General features: G+C 35.0%; 2 protein-coding genes across 3 annotated transcripts in view; both read right to left on the reverse strand.

Moving 5' to 3' along the window:
• Positions 1-3,385: 3,385 nt before the first annotated feature.
• LOC108659494 (uncharacterized) lies at positions 3,386-4,329 on the reverse strand. The gene has a single exon (XM_018112449.3). It carries the CDS (start codon positions 4,203-4,205, stop codon positions 3,465-3,467), a length of 741 nt encoding a protein of 246 aa, XP_017967938.1. The 5' UTR covers positions 4,206-4,329; the 3' UTR covers positions 3,386-3,464.
• Positions 4,330-7,544: 3,215 nt separating this feature from the next.
• Ace (Acetylcholine esterase) overlaps positions 7,545-16,157 on the reverse strand; it is a 52,808-nt gene continuing 44,195 nt past the window's right edge. The window contains exon 10 of one of the 2 annotated variants that reach the window (XM_030383479.2): positions 7,545-8,069. In XM_030383479.2, the coding sequence (XP_030239339.1) occupies positions 7,996-8,069 (74 nt within the window). In that variant the 3' untranslated portion in view covers positions 7,545-7,995. Of the gene's footprint in view, positions 8,070-12,789; positions 15,735-16,157 lie in introns of those variants that run through there. The other variant, XM_030383478.2, reaches the window with a different exon arrangement.

Here is a 16,157-nt window from a genome sequence, read left to right on the forward strand (position 1 = left end):
ATATTCAAGCCGGTTTCGCTCCACTGTGGCTCACAAAACTCTTCGGCAAAAATAAATATAATTCATTTAAATAAATATTTCATAAAATTGATACGCTCGGACGGCGAGAGATCATTTATACATAACGTTATTAGGCACCTAAGACTCTTATTAACTATAAATAATGTTGTTTTCGAATATTTCATTCAAGTCTTAATCAAGTATGTATATTGAGGCGACTCGATAATTGGCTTAAGACATCATTTACGTATAAGGAAATAAATTAAATAACATATGTGCACGTACAATCAGACTTGAAAGTTAAAACAAAAAACAGAAAATAGTAACTACCAGCATAGGTTCGATGTGTTAATTGAGCTACAATTGCTAGGCAAGCATCTAATTCGACTATAAGTCACGGCTAACAATGCGAGTGCTATGTAAATGCGGCTCATCTCCATTTCATGCGATGACAAAACACTTCCATAACATTTCAATCTATGCACTTGACGGCTGTGCGATGCCGGCGCGACTGTTATTAAATATTATTAATTGCAATTGAGACGCGCTGCGGCTGCGGCTGCGGCTGCGGCTGCGGCTGCGGCAGCAACAACAATTTGACAGCAACATAATTAAAATGTCATATACGGCTGCTGTTGTTGTTGTTGTTGTTGTTGCTGGAGTTGTTTTCTTATAGAGAAGCAGCGCGTGAGACTGGCCCATTAAACAATTGTAGCCGCGAAACGATTTCGAATTCAATTCAAAAACTGTCTACGGCACCTATATGGAATATCAATATGCCAGTTATAAATAGCCAAACGAGTGCAATAAAGTTTCTATACAACTGGGCCTGCCTCACACACACACAAAATATAAATATGGACTAAAATAAATATGAAAGGTATAAGGTATATGGTATATGACATACAAAAACATAGTGAATAGAATAAAACATCTTCTAAGCCATGTCGAACATGTTTTGCTCAAACACATGAATGAAATAGCCATAAAGAAGTTAAGTTTTCATTAGAGAAACGTTTCGATTCTTATGCTAAACTGATTCATATGCTGATCAATCTGCGTATGATATATGCACACGCACTGATACACACACGTGCACACGCATACATACACACACACACACACACACACACGCTGCTAAGTAGTTAGCATATTGATTTTTGTGCCGATATGGATGCTGTGTGCCTGGTCTTGCTTGCCTTTTTATGCTCTCTAGTTATTAGAAAGTGGGTATACAGGACTGTTTATGACCAAATTAGCATAGCTATAAAGATTTGTTTATGTATATTTATATATATTTCTGAATATATCTAATCTGGAATAGAGGCTGACGTAATCTAGTGATCGAATCAGCTGCCTGTTTGCCTGGACTCTTTGAATAACTTAAATCTATAAAGTTTATATTGACTGAATGATAAAGTCGTTTAATTGATTACATTCAGTATTATTCCTTGTACCTGATCGATAAAAGAGAGAGTCATAAATCATACTTAGAGTAACTCTCTTGACCCTTCTAAAATGAAACCTCGCCTTACCTCTAGTCTTATCAATTACAAATTGGTATCGATATTTATCGAGAGTCATCATTCATACTTAGCACAACTGTCTTGATCCTTTTCTAATGAACCCTGGGCTCACTTCCGCTCTTATCGATAACATATTGATATCCACATTAATTGAGATTCATAAATAATATTTAGCACAAATCTCTTCACTCTTCTCTGATTAAAACTGAACTCCCCTCCTTTTTCCCCACAGCCTCGGCGACTACTGGGTATTTAGCCGTCGTTCATGGCTGACTTGAGCAGTCCATATGCTGTTTGAACTTGTGCCGGCTCAGAAATCGAGACCCAATAGTGAAACATCGCAACATCGGACACATGCGCAAAGCACACACCTTCATTAATTCGCTTTTTGGTAGCCAAGTGATTTTCATTAAAAAGCCGTCAGCGTACAATAAATTTTGAGCCGTTTTTTTCTTGTTTTCATTTTTTTTTTCTGTTTTTTTTTTATCATTTTTTTGCGCCTTGCTGTGCGCCTTGTTTTTGGCCGGCTCATGTAGTAGTTGGCTTCATTATGGAGACGATCGCTGAATGTATTTATTTAGCACGGCGACAGGCGACAGAACATAATTCCAATGCTCTTTATCGAGATTGAATACGTGAATATATGTATATGCTTTTATATGAATATATTTGTATTTATTCTGATTTTTGCTGTGGCAATATTTGATTTATGTGTATCTGACTGCATGTTTTGCTTGTTATCTGTATCAGCGCGCATTTGAAGTATCGGGAGACAGAGTTGAAGAACAGCTTAATCAAAGCCGATGTTGCGCTCACGCATAATTTATCAAACTGCTGTCAGCCGGAAAAGATAAACAAGCACAGCCATTATATATAATGTCCAATACAATATACACAAATTAACAAACTATTATTAGTATTAGCATTGCCTGCCTCACTAACGGTTCCCGGCCGTACGCTTGTGGTGGTCCCCAGTCATCCGACGATTGTCGACACGCTTGACAGTCGTTCGCCTTGAGAGGGGTCCACTCTAGGCAGCTGCCACTGTTCCATTTGATATCATAATAACACTCATGTACAACATACTTAAGCCCAAATTTATCAAGACATATTCATATTGTTATCTTCGTGTATTATCTACCCGATTGTTTGTCAGATTGTACAGATAGCCGCAGAATACGATGGGTATGTAAGGCCACGCTTGGCTTAAGCTCTGCGGAAGTCTCAGCCAAAGCCTGAACTATTTTCATGCACCTAAGCTCAGCTGAGTGACGGACAGGGCTTGACAGCTAAATACCGAAACTTTGGCTACCTTAACGTGTTCTATGCCATTATAATGAAGGTATAAATTATTGTATAGCTAGAGGTTATTACGGGTAGCTCCTAAGATATTCAAATGAATATGAAAACTGTTTGATTCTTAAATGAAATTTCTTCTATTCATTAAGATTTTATTTCTTTTATATATGACTTCGATAAGGAAATTATCTTTCAATATGCCTATGGTTTAACAATATTTAAAAAATAAACTTAAATTTCTTTCACTTTTAAAATTCAGCAAAAAATTATTTTAAGTTGTAGAATAATTTGCAAACATTTCGAACAGATTTAAGCAACTCGTGACAAACTGATTAACATAGCTGATGAGGCTTCAGTCAGCACATAAATTTTGTGCTAAATTTCATAGTGTTTTTTTGGTGTTATTAATAACCAGCACTGTGAACTCATATGAATTGATCTACAAGTTGATTCCGAAACCAGTTCACGCATTGTTCAAACCCATAAAAAATATGTATGAAAATGAATTTTTATATAGAACATCAAATAAAGTGTGATGCATAATAAAAACACAGAGTCTCTCAACAAGTACAAAGCATCTCGTTTATAGTTTAAATGTATGGATTATCTGTTCGTGTACAATACGATTTTGATAGAATATTATGTCTGAGTGATGAGGGGTAAAAGACCACTGAAATATTTGAATGAACGTTGCCGAGATGCTACTGTGTGGTCACTGGGGTCGCCGGTCTCTCCGGCCCGCTGCACGGAATCGACCACGATGAGGGCCACAATCACGCCAAAGGCTGCCACATAATAGCCAGGCAGCCAGCTCTCCTGCGATTGGGCAAAGGGCGGCGGCAATCCAAGCACCGCGCTGGCTTCCACGGGTCGGACCACCGGCAATCGATTCCTGGCGGGCAGCAGGCGCACTTCGCTCGGCCTACCTATCCGAGGACACTTACACAAAACAATGGGAGCGCCAACCGAGTTAATTTCATGTCCGAATTGCTTCTGACGTATCGCTGCCTGATACTTGGTCCAGTTCTTGTGCACATTCTTGTTCGTGTAGCAGATGTCTAGGGGCGCCATCGTGCGATAGCGCAACCTTAGCCGATTGTTGTGGTGCTCGCGTGAGACGCGCTTGTAGAGTATCCTGTAGGCCTCACACACCTTGACAAACTCGTCCGAGTCATGCGAATCGCTGTTAGCATCGGGATGGTATTTCTTCGATAGCTCAAAGAAGGCCTGTTTGATCTCCTTTCCGCTGGAATTGAGCGGCACCTTGAGCACCTCGTAATAGCTGCGTGAGGATCCCTGCACATTGTGGGCGTATATGGTATGGAATGATGCCATGAAACGCACCGGAATAAACACGTTACTCTGGACATATTTGAGCATTTTCAATTTCTCTTATTATTATTTTTTTCTACAATTTGAAAATCCAAACTCACACAGAATTTAACAAGCACACTATAAATTTACAAAATAGTTTCGTTTACTCTTGGCTTTGCAATGAAAGTCAACTCAAGTTCAGATGATGCTCAAGTATGCGCCATATAAAAGAACTTTTACTTTAAATTTAATAAAATTTAATAATAATATAATTTCCTTTAAATCTACTTATCTTACTTTGCCTATTCATACATGAAGGCCAGAATAGGTATCCAATAGGCGGTCACTCCCCACTAGATCACCTTAATTGATTCTTATTCATACTTAAAGATTAGATTGGGTATCTGCTAGTCGGTCACTCCCTACCAGAATACCTCTACTTTGTACTTTATCTATGTATTTAGACTTGTACACTTTAATAGGTATCTGCTAGTCGGGCACTTCCAGCTAGCACACTATCTCTTGACTCACCAATAGGGCCTTAACCTATATGTACAGGGACAGTAATGCCGAATTGGATGAAATATGGGGCAACAGACGATTTTTGTCAACGCGTCGACCCTGGAACTTAACATGGCCAAGCGCGAATAGTTGGCCCACTATTTATAGCCGCCTTGCTGACCTTAGACTGGGTGCCAACGAACTCGGCAATGAGCCCAAATCAAATCCAGTCCAATTCTGAGCTTGTGCCGCACTCTATTTGGACAGGCCCATAGACATAATATTGTCATAGATATGTATACGAGATGCGTGGGTGGGTCGCAGCGGGGCTCACCCGATAAACAATTCCATTGAACTTGGTTTTCACAGCGCCAATGAGCAATTGCTTTCGTCGTTATTGGCAAGAAAAAAAAAAAACAAAATATTTGCGAATCTTATTAACGAAACTTTTTATTGAGCTGTCCGAAAAGCGTTGACAATTTCATGCGAATTTCAATGCCAGCAAAATATTTACATAGCCGCACAAACGCTGCACTGACGTATCAATCACAAAATTATCAAATTACTCATTAGAGATTAGGCAGTAATCCTCGGCTCATTCATGAAAGCAACTGAATATTCGAGAGAAACCCAATTAGTGTGAACATAAATGAAGTCTGAAATAAAAATATATTTTAGTGTTCATTAGAAAAGACATTTGGCATTTGATAGCTCTGATAGCTGACGTGAGGTCTAGAAGTCAGTTTGCTAATTGGTAAGAGCGTCCGAGTGGCTCTGTCTCTTTGACACCTTGGCTGTGCTTGGAACCACTGTGCAGCGACTGTTTTCCATAAAGCATCGACTGATCATATTCAATATGTTAATTGATACTAAAAACTCTTAAGAGAAACACAAAACACAAAACTGGACAAACGAACAAAAAGTTGGCATTTAAAAGCCAAACAGTTCCCAAACCCAAAAACCCCACACAAAAGCCTAGAGCCAGAGTCAGAGCCAGACCCAGTCCCAGAGCCAGAGCCAGAGCCAGACCCAGTTTTAGCCCAGCACAAGCGCTTAGCGAAAGCCCTGACCAAAATGCAAAAAAGAAGCAACAATAATTGGAAACAGGTTCTATTGTAGAACTAGCTGGCAAGCCTCATAATACAAAGGCAAACCAATCCAGAGATATACGATATGCGAAATACGAAATACGACAAGTGGAGACTGGTTGTCTCCGACGAACGCTGGCTCATTTATCTAAGCAAACATTAAATGATATTCAGCTAGTTTTTTATCGCTTCTTTCTATTTTCTTTTGTTCTACTCTGATGGGGTATTATAGGTTTATCGAAAAAAGACAGTTTCAATAGAAATCAGACGATAGTCTTCAGACAGTTTGGGTCGATATACATAATTATTTATGTCGTTCTGTTTTTACGCCCATGCTGTATCAATCGTATAGCTGGGAAACTGGTTATTTATGATATCTGTAAAGTATATCAAATAGAGAAATCAGTAGTCAAGCGGCACAATAATGCTGAACAAAGCTAATCAAGTAATTTACATGTTTTTATTACCAAAAATAGCCAAACTCATGTTGGTAGTCAAAAACGTTTTATATATGAATTATCTGAATAATTAAGAATATTTATGTTTGACTTTAAGCTGAAAGTACTTACGGGTTTTAATAATTAAATTTAAAGTTTTTAATGAAGCCATTAAGATCTCTGAGCCATCTTCAAAATCCATTAAGACGTAAGAAGCAGTCGGACGTAAACTAAGGCCATATTTCAAATTGTTAAACTATGTATCAATATTTACGAATGAGTCCATGAGGGAAGGAGTACTTTAACTAACTTTACCTAGAATACTATACTGTTACTTATGTGTCTATTTTGTAAATTAGATTAGATAGTAGTAGTAGTAGATTTCCCGCTTGGATATAATCGAGGTAAGGCTCTAAAGCAAGAGTTCACAGTTGGGCAAATGGCAAGGATATGATACCCTATCGTCTGATATACGTATATAAATATGTATATATAATATACATATGTACATGAAATCTATTATTCGATCTGTTTGAGAAAATGTATGTATACATGTATGTATGCTGTATGTATGTATGTATGTATCTATGTGTGTATGTATGTATGTATGTATCTATCTGTTTATGTATGTATGTATGTATGTATCTATGTGTTTATGTCTATGTATGTATGTATGTATGTATCTATGTATGTATGTATGTCCGGATGTATGTATGTATGTCCGACCGTATGTGTATTCGTATGTATGTATGCTACGGGAATTTATGTATGTATGTATGTATATTTTTGTATGTGTGTATAGATGTACATATTTAAGATGTTTGTATGCATGTACATATGTATGTATGTATGTATGTATATATGTATATGCACATCTGTCTGTGATTCAGCCAGAGCATTTCATCTTCGGCGTGTCGATTAGTTAGATTCTTGTTCTTCTCCTCTTGTTCGCATAAGTTTTGTGATTTTTATTTCTGTTGCTTCTTTTATTATTTTCATTGTGTCTAAAAGTTTTCTGCATCTGCTGACGATCTGTCTGTCTGGTCTGTCATTAGATTTTAATGCTGGGTCAATGGACAGAGCCTAAGTCTTGGCCCGGCTCGGTGCTTGATCTAGAGGGGGGTGGGGAGGGCATACTCTATCGATTCGATTTGCCTGGTCTTGAAGCAATTTGAATAATTCATGTGTCAAGTTGAAGGCTTTTGCTTTATGCAGCCTTTCGCGTGTAAACAGCATCCAATACAGCTTCTTAGATCGGTAGATTAACTCTGCGACTGTCGTTTCAATTAAAGCTGATTCAGAAAGTGTGCAAAAACCGGCTAGAAACGGAAATACACTTGGCATAGCTGAAAAAAATAGATGATTAAAACGAATATGAATTATTTTGTTGTGGAAGAATATTTGCTTTAATCAAGAATATATGTAAGTAGCATTTGATATCAGTTTTCAGAGTGAGCTAGCTACATTGTTTGGGAGTTAGTTTAAGCGAAAGACGATTAGATTTGTGAGGGTGTCCAGCACGCTGCTCCCATCCCAATCAGCTTTCGTTCGCAAATTCGTTAAAGTCTATGCATCATATAGTATACATATGTCCAGTTCTTATAGCCTATATAGCTTTGCTGCTTATTGTCTCTGGTAACCTGAGCTCAAGTCCAGGTACCACGTTGATCTCTGCTCCCACTTGCTTCACCTCGAGTTCAGACTTTGTGTTGCTTAGTGTTGTTTCTCTTGGAAGTGTATGTGTTGCCTTGGAAGAAATTCGCTTGGTTTGTGCAGCTACTTGGGGTTAAAAATATATCATTTGGATGGGGAGTTGGGAGTAGACTCCGCTCAGGCACTGATGAGCCAGGCCTTCAGGTAGACAAACGCCGAGGTGGCCACGTCTGTCAACTGCTGCGCAAATGCTGCAAGAGAAGATAGAAGATAGAGGAACATAAACTTTATTAGATATGCCAGGGATTAAGCTCTTTTATGTGCGGAAATAAAACGAACGACTCAGCGACGGCAACTGCAATGCCATGTAATTTACATTTACATTTTAAATGCCGACGAGTGCGGCCCCTAATGGAAATGCATCCATTTAAAGCAACTCTTGCCGGGCAAGCGACCTGCTCTCTCCCAGGGCCCGACCAGATTTTACGACTAACGAAATTGCGGACTGTAAAGCCATGGCGAGGGTCCAGCACAAATTGACAAATGTTCTGGCTTACAGAGACGCAGCATCGACAAGTCAGCTGTATTCGAGGGGGTCAGGGGTATCCCGGGATATTCCCCTTTTACACTTCAAACTTAAGTTGATTAATTGGGGCTTAAGGCTCTCGACTGCACACGGAAGCTAATTGCAGTTGAATTTATGTGCATATTAAATACAATATTCAATGCTTGGCTAATGCGCATAAGTCGCCCATAAATAAGCGATTTTATTTGGTGTTTATCATTTCAGCGCAACGTTTTATTATTTTTATTGATTCGATGTAAGGTTGCAGTGTCTCGTAATTAGCAGGCCATAAAGCAAGAGTTTCCTGACATTATGAGTAATTGTTGAATAACACGAATAACATTTATCAAAATTGAGCACAGTTGACAGTTGTCTAGCGGGGAGTGTTCGACTGGAATATACCCAGTGAGTGGAGAGTGGCCAACTAGAATATATCTAGTAGCATAAGAAAACAGAGATATTTTCTCAAAATTGAACACAGTTGACAGTTGTTTGATATTCTAATCACTTTGCACTTCTTATATGTACATGTACATACAGGGTATAAAAAGTTTTTTGATTACATTTTAGATTGAAATTTATTTATTGAAGTTCATTTTGAAAGATCCCTTACGTACCCACAAATGGACGCACTTTTCATTGCCACCCGCATTATCAGGCTGCCCGTTGTTACTGAGACGAAATCATCACTGGAAAGGGCGTTGCCCGATGTCCAGAGCCGAGCATTTTGGTACCCTTTGTTGATTAGATACTTAGAAACCTGCTGCAACTCCGTGGCGGAGTAATTGACTAGAATATACCCACTCAGCAGGGAATGTGATGACTAGGTATATTCTAATCAGATCTTAGGAATACTAAACTACATTTACCAAAGTTTATACTCAGCCAATAATTTTCTTGTGGAGGAGATCCGACTAGAATATATCCAGACAGGTGATAATTGACTGACTGCCTTTCCCTTATCTGCTCTCCATCTCATAAATAAATGTAGTCTGTTTTGATTTGTTTAATACATGATACATAAGTTTTATTTGACTTATATTCATCTTGTTTCGATATACAATATATTCGTATAATATAATTTCACTTAGATTTTTGTTCATTTTCTTTTATAAATTTACTTTAAATTGTTTACAGTTTTGTTTTCCTTTGTGTTTTCCGTTTTCTGGTAGATTTTTACTTTATTTTTTTACTTTTGGTTTTCATTTTATTTTATATATTTGTTTTTGTTTTCTTTCCTCGAAGTATAGCAAATTGTATTTAGCAATTGTTCATGAGTGATTTTTTACTATTTCATTATTATTTGTTAGCAGAATTGATTTGTGTGTGTGTGTGTGTTTCTTGTTAGATTACATATAGTATAATTTACATATATATATATATGTATGTATATATAAATATTCAGTAAAATGATCCCTACTTTTTGTATGCTCATGACATAATTATCTATATGTATCTATATGTAGCTTGTGTATACAGAGTTTCTTTCTTTTTTTTTTTTGTTTTCTTGTATTTCCTTTATATCTTAAGACATTAATTATATACTTTTCTTTATGTGTGTGTGTTTGTCTGTGTGGTTTTGCTTTTTCCATTAAATTTAAAGTAATTTCTGCGACAATAATAATTATAATTGTAATTCATCGTTCATCGACTATAGACACATACATAAACAAATACATTTCCATAACAATCTTAATATACAAATACAATTTTTGCTGAACACTAAAGCGCCTTCACAAACGAATTCTCAACTAAACTGGAGCTGCCATATATATTTAATATATATACATATACATATGCATAGATATCTGTGGCGATACACATATATACATGTACATATATAACTATGTCTGTAATTTAGCTAAGTTTTCTTTGATTTCTTTTCGTTTATTTATGACATTGAAATTTTCTTCATTAGAGTTATTGTATTATGGTGAGCATCGGAGAGGGTGTGGGGCTTAGGTTATATATTATCAATGCAAATAATTCTATTATTATCTCTTTTGTTTCAACTTCTGTGTGTGTGTGTGTGTGTGGCAATTACTGTGCTGCATTGGGAAACTGAGGAGCAGACGGGAAAATAGGATTTAGCTTGAATGGAAATTATATTGAAATGCTTGGCATGATTAAAAGCTACAGTTGGTTTCTAGTCGTGCATGTTGACACAACATAGTTATAATTATATTTATATATAAATTAGTTTTATCAATTTATTTACTTTATTTATTTGTTGTCTCTGTTTTGGCTTTTATTACCACTAACAAGTAAGAACACATATTTAACCACAATTTGTTTTTTTTTTTAGTTTTCATTTTGTTTTTTTTTTTTAGCAACACTTTTACACAGTTACAGTTACAGTTGCTTAATTTTTACAAATTGCCTACTTAAAAAGTCATAAATCAGAGCCTTACACTTGCAGCTAAATATCATTATTTTTATTATTATTAATATTATAATTAATTCATTTAGCTTATTATAATTTTTGTTCATAATTTTTTGTTTTCAATTTAGTTGTATATAATTAAACTAAATAAACCATAGGCCATATATTGATATGTATTTGATTTTTACACTTAAAAAAAAGACGTGATCAAACTTGCTTTTACCTTCTCGTTATGTTGTGTTAATTATGTTTTTTTATTGAAATATTTATCGTTTTTGAATTTAGCTTTTTATTTATTTTTGTTTTTTGGGTTAAATGTATTGTTTTGTTCTTGTTATAGAATTATTTTTGGTATGTATTTAATCTTCAAATGCATTTCTGTGCTTGGCTTTTAACATTGTGTGATTGGTGTGTATGTGTGTGTGTGTCTTTAGTATAACATTTAGTTTTAATTTATTCTTCTGTGATGCTTTTAAGTAATTCTGCATTGATCGCATTCAACAATCAATTCAACACTCATTTTACACTTGTCGTCTACCAACTAGAACTGTGTTTTTTATTATCAGATGTCGTAGCTGATATAATTAGTAACGATTTCTTAATACCATAAAAACCAAAAGAATTCAACTATTGTATTTCTATTAGTGAGAGAACTGAAAACAAAGTGGCAAAACTCAAGAAAAACCAATGGAAATATTTTTCGTGTTTTACTTAACTTTCATTATTTTCCTATAGACACTTAACTAGTACTATATAAGTCGGATTTGGAGAGGGCGTGGTTGGGTGTATGTGTGTGTGTGTGTGTGATGTTTTGAATGTAAACAGCATTTATATCAATTATTTGCATTATTATCATAAGTATATGTTTTTAGTACACATATACATATATATATATTTATATATATGTATATATTTATCTATTAGCACTATAATGTATACTATATATAAATTCTTTTACAAATAGCAGACTACAATATCAAAAGCACACTGTGGATATATTTTGAGTGCTCTTCACTATAAATTTCATACATATACATATATATATATAGATATATATATATATAGATGTTTGGAAGAACGGCAACAGAAAATATAAAAAATGTCAAATTAAATATCAATTTTATTTTACCAAATTATTGTAGATGCAAGATGCGTGTCTGTATGTGTGTAAGAACGTGTGTATGTGTGTGTCGTCATGTATATAAAAAATTTAGATCTATAAGCATAACACTTGGAATTTGTCTCTCATTCGTTATCTCCATTTGCTTCTAAGGCGAAATATTATATTGTCAATTCTTTGGCTTGAGCCGAAAACCATGCAAAATGACAAAATATATATTTCTCAGAGGATGTGGGAGTAGGAGTGGGCGTGGGACAGGTTGGGAAAGAGGATTCACACTCTTTTTTTTAAACATAAACATGGAAATGCGTACAACATTTAAATAGTAAAAATAATTGCAATCTTTACACATTCGATTTAAGATCTCGCTTGAAAAAGGCAAAAGTAAATTCCTTAATTCTTATCATTTATCGCTAATTCTACACATTGAGGTTCGATGATTTGGGCGTGTGTCATTGACAAGGATCTGGAGTCCTTTGGCCTTGGAGGTGCACCAAGAACTCATCCTTGCAGCTCACACGCCCAAATCACGGACAAAGCCGGGCCCAAGCCGGTTTTCACAGAACAGGGAATACCCCTAGCATTTTAAATTCTTAAAAGTTTTGTGCATTTGTGTGGCAAACAGTTATGACCGGGGCGAAATCATGGCTAAAACATGGCGCGGGATTCTTCTGTACTCGTTTAAAGCTAGTTTTTATTTGGAGTTAACAAGTTTTTCATATTTTTCTCATTTTGGTATTTTTTTTTTTGGTATTTTAATTTAAGTTTTCTTTTTCCTCTTTAATTTTACTCTAGCCATACATTGTTTTCAATACGCAGTAAAAAATGTTAAATATTTCTCATTTAGTTGTTTATTATTTAAATTATTTGTATCTTTTTTTTTAATATTAGTATTTTAATGCATTTGTTTTTTCTTTCTTTTTTTCAATACGGCTTGCCTTGCATGGTATAAAAATATAAATGTTCACATATACTTAAAAATCGTTAAGTTCTTACACTTTCATCAAAATTGTGTGTGTGTTTATTTTGTATTATTTTTTAAAGTAATTGAATCGATTTGATAATTGTTTGTAAAATTAGGAATGAGTTCATAATATTGTTAATTAATGTATTTAATTACGAATGTTGCTTGCAATATACTTGATTATAATCGAAGATTCATTTCAATTTCTTGTAGGGCAATGTTCAATTACTTAACTAACTTGTATTTATTTATGTTTGCTTCGAGTATGTTTATTTAGCAATATTTATTTATTATTATTATTATTTGGTTTGTTTCTCTTCTTTTTATGGATATAGTTTCATAAGTGAGCTTTACTATCGTTGCTTGACCTTTGGTGTTCTAGTAATAGTTTGTGTGTTCTCAGAATATAACAGAATAGTTAATAGTTTTTTAGTTGTTTTTTTTTAAGTTTTTTATTTTTATTTATTTTCACTTTTGCATGCTTAAACTAAATTGTGAGTCCAGCATTTGGCAGGTTGGTTCGACAAGAGCCACGGCCATCAAAACTGGATTCGTAGATGGCTGGCGATCTCTGCTGATTGGCTCGATTGTTGTCCTTGCGCTGAGCCAACCTTAACACTATAAGTAATTGTTTATAATTTCACATTGAATTTTGTTCCTAGTTGCTACAGTTGAAAGCGAACATCGCTCAAATAGGCATTAGACCACATGACATATATAGATATACATATGCATATATACATATATACTATATAGAATTCATTTTGCTTACAGCTAAAAAACAATATTGTTTCTTTATTCGATATAGACAAGAAACAGTTACTGCTCTCATTTATTTTTGTATTCATTATTATTTATTTGTTCTGTTCTTTAGAAGTCCAATACTTGTTTTTCTTTTTACTTTAGCTGTATGCGTGTAGGTGTATGTGTGTTTGTGTGTATTTTTATAATAAAAATAACTTAGTTAATATCAGTGTGGCTTAGGTTAGATTAATTTCGAAACTGTTCGCTCTCAATAGTTGTTGTTGTTGTTCATACATATACATATATAGATATATAAATGTATATATACTGATATGCCCTTAAGAATTATGATTCATTCTAAACGCGCTCAATTCGTTTCATACGTACACTGAGCTATGTAAGTATGTATATATATGACAATTACTCGATTAATTCATTCATTTAGATTTAGATATACATATATATGTATATATATATACCTACATACATATATATTCATTTATAGATATAGGCATACCAAACTTTAATATACAGCACATTTGTTTTGTTTCTGGTTCGAATTTCGCTAAGTGTATAAAACTTTTAGTTATTTCCATTTATATTTGGTTTTTTATAATCTTTATTTATTTCTTTTATTTTCTTTACTTTTTATATTTTTGTAGTCTCTAAGCCAATTTGTAAAACGTTTAGTACAAATGCAATAATACATGTACATACATATATGTATACTATATATATATAGATGCATTACATTTATTGTATATATATGTGTATATATATAGATGTATATATATGCTCATATAATATATATATATATTTATATATATACTGATATGTTTTGCCATTTAAATGTTTCATTAGGTTTCCTACAAACTTGATTTTCTTTTTATACTTTTGTTCTATTCGTTTTCCAACCGATTTCCCTAGAAATCAGTTTCCATTCCGGTTTGTGGGCTGCCCTTTACAAAAAAACTTGCAAATCTCTCATTAAAACTCTCTCTATTCGAACAATACAAATTTACTAATTGTTTCTTTGTTTTTCATTTCCAAATTTCGTCATAAGAACTTTTTTTTTTTGGTGTGCCCAAAGTGCAAAAGGAAAACATAAGTATATATGTATATGTATATGCCAAGATCATATATATATATGTATATATATTATATATACACATATAGCTGTGTGACAAAATTAATGAACCATGCCCAACGGAAATCTGAAACCAATGCATTTTTGGCCAAGTTTCATTGGGTCTATCAAAAAATCAATTCAAAATCTTTCGGGGTCTACGGCCTGGGCAGAGTTTTGGACCCATGCCAGCTGGCAAAATATGCAAACTCTAAGCGAGTATTTAATATAATTTCTTCTTCTTGTTCATCCTCCTGTTCGTGTATTGTTGATGCCCGGCTGACTGGCTGACTGTCTGGCTGGCTGGCATGACAAACGTTCAATTTATCAAAATTGTTTTTTATTTTGTTGCTTGATTAATTTCTCAGTTTAGCTTCCATTTTTTTGTTCTCTTTCTTGTTGGTTTCTATATTTTTACTGGAGCCTGGGTTTGTTGGGGCCACTTTGTTGGGTCACTGCATTTTTATACAAACTAAGCAAATTTCTGCGGCGTGCTACAAAAGTGTATCAAGGTGTCTGCGTGTGTGTGTGTGTGTCTATGGAAATAATAAAAGTAAGCGCAACTACTCGGGCTGCATTTGATATGTGTTCGTGTGTGTGTGTGAGTGTTTCTGTGTGGGGCAAGCCGCGTGCTAAAGTGTCTACCTGCTTGCACCTGGCAAGCGGTTAAAACTAACAACTACAACAAATGCCAAACTGCTGCCACTTAATGCAGTTGCATGCAACACTAAATTCATTTACAAATCGTTTGGCCAAACTACAAAGGTCTGGCTCCACTTCTAAAACTCTGTCGCTCTCGCTCTCGCTCTCGCTCTCGCTCTCTCCTTATCTCTCGCCGTCTCTTTCAGTTGCTAAATATTATCATATTTTACTTATGGAATGCGATGTTGCCAGAGAATTTCTTTTAGAAAACTCCTTTAAGCCGCAGCAGGGCGCCTATGTAGAGCACGAGTCCCAGTCCAAGCAGCTGCATGGGGGGCGTTATGGAAGCACTGCCCGAATCGCACTCGGAGCCTGAAAGATAACCGAGAGAATTGTGGGTTTAGCACATGTCGAATATTCAAGGGGGAAAAGCATTATATAGTTTAAAAATGATTTGATTGAATGATTGTATGGTTCGGTTCTGAAAAGAAAAACAGTTTTTCTTAATGCGTGGCATGCCACTCGAGCTCGAGGCTTCTGCTTGGTCTACTTGAAAGCAAAATCAAATTCTCCTGCAGCTGCCTAAGCTAGAATCTTGTAAACAATTTCAATAAAAGAAACGAAAAACTTGTTGCCAATTGGTAAACAATAAAAGAAGCAAAAGCAAGCATTTGGTTTTTTGGTGCGATTTTTGGTGCATTGAAATAAAGATTGATCGAAAGATCGATAAGCAACTTAAACGAATTTCACGCGAACTTACCTTAACTACAATTCCTAGCAATTTGTCTGCGATAT

Source organism: Drosophila navojoa, chromosome 2 (assembly GCF_054131105.1).
Source record: "Drosophila navojoa isolate 15081-1374.11 chromosome 2, UAZ_NAV_1.0, whole genome shotgun sequence".
In the NCBI taxonomy this organism is placed as follows: domain Eukaryota; kingdom Metazoa; phylum Arthropoda; class Insecta; order Diptera; family Drosophilidae; genus Drosophila; species Drosophila navojoa.

Coding starts and splice junctions, on each gene's coding strand:
- LOC108659494 (XM_018112449.3), bottom strand. CDS start 4,205: ATGCTCAAATATGTCCAGAGTAACGTGTTTATTCCGGTGCGTTTCATG.